Here is a 9,591-nt window from a genome sequence, read left to right as displayed (position 1 = left end):
TGAGCTTGCTTCTTGAAGCTCTGTAGTTGTTTATGGAATGGACTCGTTACTGTATCATTAGACTCCTCTGTTGCATGGAAACATACCTGCAGGATAAACTTGTCGAGATAAATACTGTAGTAGCAAGTGGTCAGAACTGGGTCAGACAGGTGTGGAAAACATAGGGGGACCTGATGGAAAAAGGGATTTACAGTAAGAATTATTATGTTTTTTTCCTTGTTGTAGCCATATGAAACATTTGTGTAACCAACGATAATATATTAGGTACAGTACATAAAGCTGTGTGTTTTCAGTCTACACTTTCTTGCTGCTGTACGCGGTAATTTGTCATTTTCAGACGATAGAAGCTGAACTAATGTTGACTGGTGCTTCAGAAAATGTTTCATACCGAATGAGCTGTCAGTAACTTTATGCTCAGCGTTTGATGATTGAATTTGAGTATCCGTTTTAAGTGCATCGCAGCTCCACCTATGTGCCTCTTATGATAATGAAGCAGTGTTAAAAAAGATTGAGACGAGAAAACACATAGACCTTACTCCATAATGATACGGCATCATTACAGATCCCATATCTGAGTTGTGATAAGTAACAGTGGTCGGCATCATTACAGATCCCATATCTGAGCTGTGATAAGTAACAGTTTCGATGAGAGGGCAAGAAGAGTGGGCTGTGTGAGGTGAGTGAAGCCTGTGTCTCAGTAAACATGTTTGTCAGTCATAAACTCCATTATGAATTCCCGTCTGTCTGTCTGTCTTTGTCTACCTTCACTGGATAACTGCTACTGAGGACGCTACCAGTTTCCCCGGCAGCTGTTACCAGGGAAGCAGAGTCTCATCTTGTATAATGTGTGTGTGTGTGTACGTGTGTGTTCATGTGTGCGTTAGTGGTAAATGGGGAATTGAAACACTAGGAGAGAGACGGAGCAGTGTGAGGGAGGGGGATTTTCCAATTTTGATCTTGAAGCACATTTCCCCTAAAGAGCAGCACTTTCTTTTGTCTGTCCATATGTTATCAAAAGTAATCAACTGGAAATACATGAACAAATATTTGGGTTTTCATAAAAACAGAAGAAAGGAAAATGATTGTCACCTTACAGTGATCCTCCCACGTCCTCATTGATTTGAATTAATTTGTCACTTTCCTTTTCTCAAAAATCAAAAGCCAGAAGTTGAGTCATTGACTTTCACTGGTGTGTCCAAAATGTAGCTGCAGGCTGTTGAGAAATCACGCAGTGTCTGTGGAAAGCAAACAGGGAGTTATTCATCTTTCACACACACACTCATACCGCCATCATATGTCTGTCACCCTGTTTTACCAGAAGCTAGGAAAAGAGCAGAGACGAGGCTTTTCTCCTCAACAGCCATGAGAGTAGCCGGAAGGATGGCCTTCAAGTCAACTGACTGCCTTGTTTTTGTTTCTGTCTCATGACTCTCACAGGATACCAGCCATGAGGTGGTGGCCTCCATTTCTTTAGTCCCACTTATATTACTCTTATGACTCACTGTGGATCGCATGTATTTTTTAACCATCAACTGTCAAGTAGACACACCAAAGTACAAATATACACAGACAGGAAGCTGCAGCCTTAACACTCCTTCGCCCCCGTTCTCTCCCCCGGTGGACAGACAGACACATCTACACCCACCCCTGAGGGAGGCCTACTTCCTGTGGTTGTGACGACAGCTTCCTCTCCCTCAAGTTTGTTCCTCTTTTTTTTACCGTCATATACACGTGAATTTCATCAGTGTGTGAGAAAAGGAGCAAAAGCAAGTGATGTGTTTTCAAGCAGGTGTCAGGTTGATAAGGTTGATAAGAGCAGTAGTACAACAGCTCTCTCTACAACAGCCACTCATCTTCCATGTTGGGTCTTTTTTTCCCCCACAAGCAGATAAAAATGTAGGCTAACTGTTTTTTTCCGGTGTGTCACTGAAAAATCATCTATGATGTGCTGCCAAAAGCACCATTTAAGAGTAACAAAAAGAACTCTTGTGGTAAAAGAGGCGTGTTGACAAATGGGCAACAACTAAAAATGCATTTGGTGGAGTTGGTGGCCAACCTACTGCCTGTATAATTTTATAATCCAATGAAGCAGACCTGAGATGCATTCTTAATTAAGTTAAACTTACTTGCACTGAATGAATGAATGAATGGAGAGCATACTGTATGTGGAGTGAAGAAAGCAAAAGCTTGGAGGAGATGAGGTGAGACAAATAGGAGCCTTTATCTTGTCTGTTTTGGCTGTTTGACACACTGCTGCTGAGCAAAGAAGGTCTCGGTGTAATTGGGTGAAGGGTTAGGTAAGCACAGTGTCCTCTGCTCAGACAGATTTGCTGTCCACAAGTATGCTAGCAGGAGATAATGGTCCATCAAAGAGGTTCAGACGTTTAAGTGTTTGTGTACAGGAACAGTGTCTGCCTGCTGATGTCCTCGGCTGAACTACGCCGCTGACTGGAATACTTTTCTGAGTGTGTGTGTGTGTGTGTGTTAAAGGATATGGATCAGAGCACGTTAGTCCACATCACTGTCTTGGAACGGCATGTGCTGACGTTTGCTCACACAAACAAACACAGGCCCAAACAGACGCACACGGGGAGCCCGGCAACAACTTGGAGGTGGACGGATGCAGAAATGTGCAGTGATTCCTCCCAAACTTTGTCTGTGTTTGGGACTGATTATGTAATGGCCACATTAACTAGAGGGTTCAAGGAAGGACAGGGAGAGTGAAAAGGAGGCAGGAACAAAACAATATCTTTGTCTGACACTTTTCTCTCCCATATTTGTCCATCTATTTTTAGACAGCTCTTTTTACGACTTCACTTCAGTATTATAGAGTGCTATAGAGGGTTTTCCTGTGTTTTAGTGCAGAGAAGAGTTTTTCCACAGATATTCCTGCAGTGTGCCCTCACTGTCCTCTCTCTCCAGTATACATTTCTCTCATGGCCCCAGTGTGAAAATCTGGGGGGGAGGGATGAATATATGACGCCTACTGCACTTAGATCATCTACCTTAGACATAGATATTAGTAACTTTGGTGACTAATTTGTCTTTGTCAAGTTCTCATGGTTTAAGTTGACTTACTTTGTCCAGCAACTACCATAAAAACCGCACGTTTTCATGTTTACTGTTGAATATGATGAGGTCACCTTTGGGAGAAATGTTTTTGTGTTGTAACATCACGTTTGGTAATTCACCTGGTAAAGTTTTCTTGCTTTCAGAGAAGCTGTGTCAAAAGCAAATATCACCACACCTCCCAGTACCTAGGAACTTTGCAGCGTGCTGTGGTTAGCTTGAGGTTAAAGTGAAAGAAGACAGTGACATTAATACTACAACAGCTTCTTATAAGGAACTGTAATGTTTGTCATCTCTGGGTGACATGGGTGATATGCTTTTGGTACTTCTTTTGAATCTGGCCGTAAAACCCCCTATATCTCACTGGCACGTCCTGTTTGCGACACTAAACACACAAGTAATCAACCTACGTGGTACGCTTCATGAGAAACAGCAATGATATCACAGAGTCCGAGAATTTCCCACTACTTTCACATCTGCGTTGGTGCAGACGCACGTCCCCGGTCACCTGATTGCGAGTGGTGTCCCAGGAAGGCGGCGCTTTAGGGCTGTGGTTAAAGGCAAGCCCTGAGAGTCAGTGTGGGGTTCCCCTATAGATGAACTGCATTGTGCTCAAACAGAGACACTGGCGGTGGTGTTTATATGAACCATTATACGGCTTTGATATCAGCCGAGAGAACCTGAACCCACGTGTAACACTGTCGCTCCGTGTACACCATCCAGTTTCTCACACTCTACTGGTGAGGAGATGTGAGCAGCATAAAGAACAAGATGGCAGCTGGAATAGATGGTCTGAAGAGACAGACGCGCCCTTCGTAAAAGTCATAATTACCACCTGTGTGCTGTGTCCTTGCTTACACTCTCTAGTCGAGACTAGCTTTTCATTTATTGCTTCTTCTGCTCACTCACTTCCTCCCTCCTCTGTGATGTCGCGTCTTTACTGTTTCATTCCTTTGCATTTATATGCAATTAAGTGACTCAGCTTAAAAGACTGAGCTTTTCTATGGGTTACTTAAGTGCAGGCGCTACCTCGGTAGTAAATCTAAAAATATGAAGGAAAGGACAAAGCAGTAGTCTTTTTGACAGCTTGACATGAATGTTTTCTTTTTTGTCTTTTCTGTCCTTAGGGTTGAGGAGACCCCAGGGAGATGATATTGACAACAGGATCCAAGACTTAGAACAGCTGTGAATCAATCATTTGGTGCTACACTACAAGGTATGTTCTGTTTGTGTGTGTGTGTGTGTGTGTGTGTGAGAGAGAGAGAGAGAGAGAGAGAGAAACGAAGAGAGAGGGAGGTTCAAAGAGAAAGAGAGTGTTGTCACATAACCAGGCATATTTTTACATAGCAGCAGCAGCAGCCTGTTGGACTCGTCTGTGAGGCAGAAGAGCAGAAATGTAGAGGGCGGTGTGTGTTTACTTGAGTGTGTGCTACTTTGCAAGAAGCTAATTTTGAATGTAGAGTGATAAAAATATCCCGGGGTGGGCTTTAAATAGAAGCAGAGAAATCCATAGTTGGTGAGAGGAAGAAAAGAGGAGGAACTACTGGGTGGATGGCCTGCATAAGACCAATATGTGAAATGAATCACACACTGTGTGCATCTCTGTTCTCTCAGTACTATATAATAAAAGACTGTTATCAGACCTCCTGTGCACTCACACAGGGCTGTGTTTCTAAGTACTCAGAGTACATTTGTAGGACATCTCTCCTGAGATTATCTGGGATTCTTATCCTTTCAAAGTCTCTGTTCTATCTGATGTACACACCACTACTGGTCACATCACTGCTGTAGTGTAGAACCAGAGCTACTTTAGTCTGAGATGGACACCAAATACACACAAGTACTGATCTGTTTGTGGACCATCACCTTTAATCTTTTGCTCACTGCACGTGTCTGATATGAGAACGCAGTGATTAGAATTTTGTACACACTCAGTACGTTTCACTGTTCTGCGCTCCAAAGAATTTTTAAACATAAACTATTTGTTTGTCTCAACGATTACTTTGCTTTTGTTTATGGCTTGTATGTTACAGTGTTTCTTTGTCGTCTGTATATTGTAAATTTGCCCACAGGCTTGCGTAGAAAGGTGTGTGTGGGGCTGTTTTGGTTCCGATCCTCACCTCCCTCCATTCGTTCTCCTTAATCTATCCTCCCATCCTGTTCAGACCGTCTGTCAGTGCTGGCCCCTCTCCCCTCTCCATCACGCCTGCTATAATGAGATTAAACCGTAGTGTATCTACTGCACACAGATGCACTCACACACACAGTCATCCACTTAAAGGAGAGCACACTATTCTCCATCAAATGCACTAAAACCACAGAAGCCTGACACAACCATGCAGCTTGCACACTTAGCAAAGCTTTGATCAACACCCACTCTTCTGTGCGCGCACACACACACACACACTTGGCACAGGACAAAGGCCTCTCACTCTCAGACTACCGTCTGTCTCTTGTTATCAGACGGCCCATAGTCAGGATTACAGTAACCCTAGGTCCATCTACATAGGTGAGCTTGCCATTGAGCCATCTGGGCCCAGTGTAATCACTTCAACAACTGCCAGGTGGCGCCCCCTGCAGGCTAACTAACACTTAGCAGCCATCATAAGACAAAGAGGTGCTAATGATTTTAGATTTTAATCCAGCCGCTGTTCCCAAAGAAAATTGAAAAACTACAACATATTTAGAATACGTTTGACACTGTTGAGGGGTCAGGGCTTTCAATTATTCTAAAGAGACAGGGGCTGGAACTTATTGAGTCTTCTGTGTGTTTCTGTCTCACCTGTGTCTCACAGTCATTCTACTCATCTTTTCCACAGGGAGCAGCAGCGACCTCGTGATCTTTACTCATCTCCTCCAGTGAGTCTCCTCATCCCCTTGGTGTTTACAGCCAATTTAGGCTTTTGGGTTCTTGGTGCTGAAAACAGGAGTTCAGACAGCAGCAGTATTCTCAAGTGTTGGAGTGAGGCCCTCTCTCTGCTGCAGTGGAGGGCTTCACAGACGTAGCTATTCTGGTGAGTGGAGCCCTTGTAACATACATCTATAAACCTTCTCTAATCTGGTTAAACCACAATGGAAGTATATCTATATAGATGTTGTGTCTGATATATGTTACATATATTTGATTATTGACATATATGGCCTACTCTATTCATTTTTATCAAAATGTTGTAAGCCCCATATGTCTCTGCACTCAATATATGACCATATGGTTTACAATCACAGGCTGGATGCATCACGCAGTAGAGCAGTTTGGCGGGCGTGGCACACGGGATTCCTTCCCACTGGACGGACTCAACCGGGGACCATGGGCTCCTGTGGGCGGCCGCGCCTGGCAGCCACCTGCCAGGTCTGTAACCATGACTATCTCTATGCAAAGTTGATTGCCCGAGTTGAATCTGTCTTTTACCTCAAATGTGAGGATTTGATAGAAACATTTAAAACCTTGAAGTGTGGATATCAAGATGTCTGTTCTTAATCAGATGTCCACCTGGAATGAACCAACACCAGCTCCTTCCTCATCTACCTCCTGGTCCTATGGGTGGACTTAACCATCCCAGTAAATTCTTTGGCAATGGGTAAGTCATGTATGGTTTTATAACTGGCTTGTTTATAAACAAGTGTGTCATTATTTTTTATCACAAAGACTGAGGTTTTCTGTTTTATTGAAGTCTCATTTTGATGTCTTTTATTTGTAGGCCCATGAGAGGTGGGGAAAAGCTAGAGCTTCCTCAGCCAATGTTACCAGGTCTCCACAGGGAGCAGCAGAGACCTCCTCATCTCCACCCACCACCTCCTCACAGGACGTGGGAACAACTAGGCCAACTGTATGAATCCCACCTCCCGCCTCAAGGACATCCCATTGTACCCCTGCCTAATGAGCACTCACTCCGTCTCCACAATGGAGGCTATGCTGGAACTGCTGGACCTCCACCCAACCCACATCTCCCACACACCAGACCCAACCAACTGCTGAAGGTGAGAAGCAACACCTATGTGAAGAAGTTGTTGCTAGATAAAGAGTATGACCTTGTTTACATTCTGTCTTTGTTGTCTGTTTTAGTTTGGGGGTCCTCAGGAGCAGCACGTTCCCCGGGGCCCATCGTTGCTGGGAGATGAGATGTGGGCTCAGGTGCATCAGGTAAGCTGTCTAATTGGCTTTCAGTCATTTCATTATCATAAAAACACAAGCCTGCTTTACATTAACACAAACAAATGATTTTGTTCTGATTCTTTTGCATTGTCCTATGGTGCTGTAACACAGATAGATAACTTGTTGTGTCTCCAGCAGAGGGGCTATCCAGGGAAGATGCTCGGTGGACAACTGAAGAGACCAGGTCCTCCATTGGGAGAGCACTCTGTCATCCAGCACACTCCACTGCCGCCTCTACACCAGTCATCCCACCTTCCTGCTGCTGACGACTGTCCCAGTCCCAACAAAAGGAAAAGGAGTTCAGATCAGGTATTTGGCCGCAACAAAATGTTCTGTGGAGATAATATGGATTTTTTATAGAAACAATAACCTATGACATGTAGTGTTAAATAAATCAAAACTGCATATACAGTATTTTCCTATAAGGAAGAATTATACATTTCCTAACTGTGTTTCAATGATAGATCGCTATCTTAATATTCTTGAAATTTAAATGTACCTCCACCTCTGCAGGGAATTCATTCTGGAATGCAGCGGTTTACTGGCCCTGGCAAATCTTTATCCCAGCAGCCATCATCAGTCCACCATGGTCCCCCAAAACCTGCTTTATGGAACCCTGTTCACAAGGACAACAGCCAGCCCTGGCAGTCTCACACCACAGAACGCAAGAACCCACCATCGCAGGAACTTCAGGTCTGAACTATAACAAGACTACTTCTTCTTTTGACCGCAATCAGTAGGAAAGCCTTTATTGGTGGAATGTCATTTTAAACATCTCATTTATTTTCTCATTAAGAAACCATTTACTGCCCTTCACCTTAAATTTTAGAAATTAATTTTGTTTCTTTCTTGTGTCTTATATTGTTTACAGGAGAACAGCAAACACAGAATGGGCAGCTACACTCAAAAGTCTCCTCCTTCCTCTTCAACCCTTTCAAACATCTCCCCTTCACCCAACTCCTCTACCAGAAGCTACAACCAGGAATGTGTTCCTCAAGCCCAGAAAGACACATTTCACACTCAGGCTGCGAACCATCGCTCGCCCAACTCCTCCTACTCCAGCTCCAGCTCCAAACTAGGGCTGCCTCCTTCCTGCCAGTCAATGGAACCTCATGGTTCTAACAACCAGAGGAGCCTTCACATTGGGGGCCAAGGTGGGAGCCAGGCTAGCTCTTACTCAGCACCAACTCCAACCAGGGGGGCCAGAGAGCCGCATGTCCAATCGTCACCAGCAAACCCCCCTGCAACCAGCACGAGTGGCAGCAGCAGCAGTGTGCCTTACAGCCACTTCCAGCCTCATCCAGGACTGGGACACCAGGGTGGTCCTCCTCTTCCTCCCCATCCTCGTCTTGCCAGCAGCAACTCAGTGTCTCAGCAACAACAACGTGGGCCACATGAAGCCTGGAGATACCAGAACAGGACCAGCAGTCACTCCCTGGTAAGTCCAACATCTTTGTTCACTAACTGCCTTTGTTCAGAGACGTTGTTAATATTTGTAAAAGAAAGTATTTTTCTTAACAAAATGAAAAGGTTGAAATATGTTAAATGAACCACTCATCTCATTTATTTTGTCTTCTCAGGATTCCCTCATCTACAGACCTCCAGGACTGCTACCTCAGCACCAGCAGAGCCACAATCAGGTCATGGATAGCCAGGTTCTCCGCCAGCCTCACCATCACGCCAGTCCATCTCTGCCACCAACCAACTCCACTCGAGCCCCTGTAATTACCCCAAATGTCCCCATCTCCAGCTCTTTTAGTGGCTACAGCAACTGCACCAACTCTAGTGGTGACAGCACAGTGACTCCCTCTACTGACCGCTCTGTGAACAGCACCAACAGATGGCAAAGAGGACAAGAGTCAGCATCTCACAACTCCACCAGTAATGCCATCAGCTCCAACCCTCAACTGGATGTTCTGCTGCAAACACGTTGTCAGAGAAGAGAACAAGCTCCACCCGCCAACCAGTCAGGACAGCACAGCCTGCACAGATCACAACCACAGGAAAACACCAAGTCCCAGCCCATGAAGGGGAATACGCCCGTCTACTCTAAATCTGATGTGAAACAAACTCCTCATTACTCCTCATCATCTTTGTTCTCCTCAGGGCCCCAGAGGGCAGGAGAGAGTGTAATAACAAGCAGAAGTTTGAATCCACTCCCTCGCTCTTCTCCCTCGTACTGCCCTGCTCGTCATTCCACTGTCCCTCGACCTTCCAGTCCCAACTTTTCGTCCGGACTGAATCATCATAATTCAAACCCTGCCTCAGCAAAGGCCTTTTCTCAGTCCCAGATTCATCCACCAGCTGCAACCTCTGTCCCACAATCTATTGAGGAGGCTTTGGACAAGCTTGACGCTGAATTAGAGGGA

The 9,591-nt window shown here is 44.9% G+C and overlaps 2 protein-coding genes across 2 annotated transcripts in view; both read left to right on the top strand.

Moving 5' to 3' along the window:
• dnah2 (dynein, axonemal, heavy chain 2) overlaps positions 1-6,080 on the top strand; it is a 244,229-nt gene extending 238,149 nt beyond the window's left edge. Inside the window, exons 103-104 of the mRNA XM_025054624.1 lie at positions 4,197-4,285; positions 5,889-6,080. The gene's annotated coding sequence lies outside the window, so the exon portion shown is untranslated. The remainder of the gene's footprint in view (positions 1-4,196; positions 4,286-5,888) is intronic.
• A 219-nt stretch (positions 6,081-6,299) lies between these two features.
• The window catches only part of kdm6ba (lysine (K)-specific demethylase 6B, a), an 11,405-nt gene continuing 8,113 nt past the window's right edge, over positions 6,300-9,591 (top strand). Inside the window, exons 1-8 of the mRNA XM_025062121.1 lie at positions 6,300-6,418; positions 6,552-6,647; positions 6,768-7,047; positions 7,133-7,210; positions 7,334-7,531; positions 7,736-7,915; positions 8,094-8,660; positions 8,803-9,282. Coding sequence (XP_024917889.1) covers positions 6,300-6,418; positions 6,552-6,647; positions 6,768-7,047; positions 7,133-7,210; positions 7,334-7,531; positions 7,736-7,915; positions 8,094-8,660; positions 8,803-9,282 — 1,998 coding nt within the window. The remainder of the gene's footprint in view (positions 6,419-6,551; positions 6,648-6,767; positions 7,048-7,132; positions 7,211-7,333; positions 7,532-7,735; positions 7,916-8,093; positions 8,661-8,802; positions 9,283-9,591) is intronic.

Source organism: Cynoglossus semilaevis, chromosome 1, assembly GCF_000523025.1.
Source record: "Cynoglossus semilaevis isolate Cse_v1.0 chromosome 1, Cse_v1.0, whole genome shotgun sequence".
Lineage (NCBI taxonomy): Eukaryota > Metazoa > Chordata > Actinopteri > Pleuronectiformes > Cynoglossidae > Cynoglossus > Cynoglossus semilaevis.
This window is presented reverse-complemented; position numbering and strand designations above follow the sequence as displayed.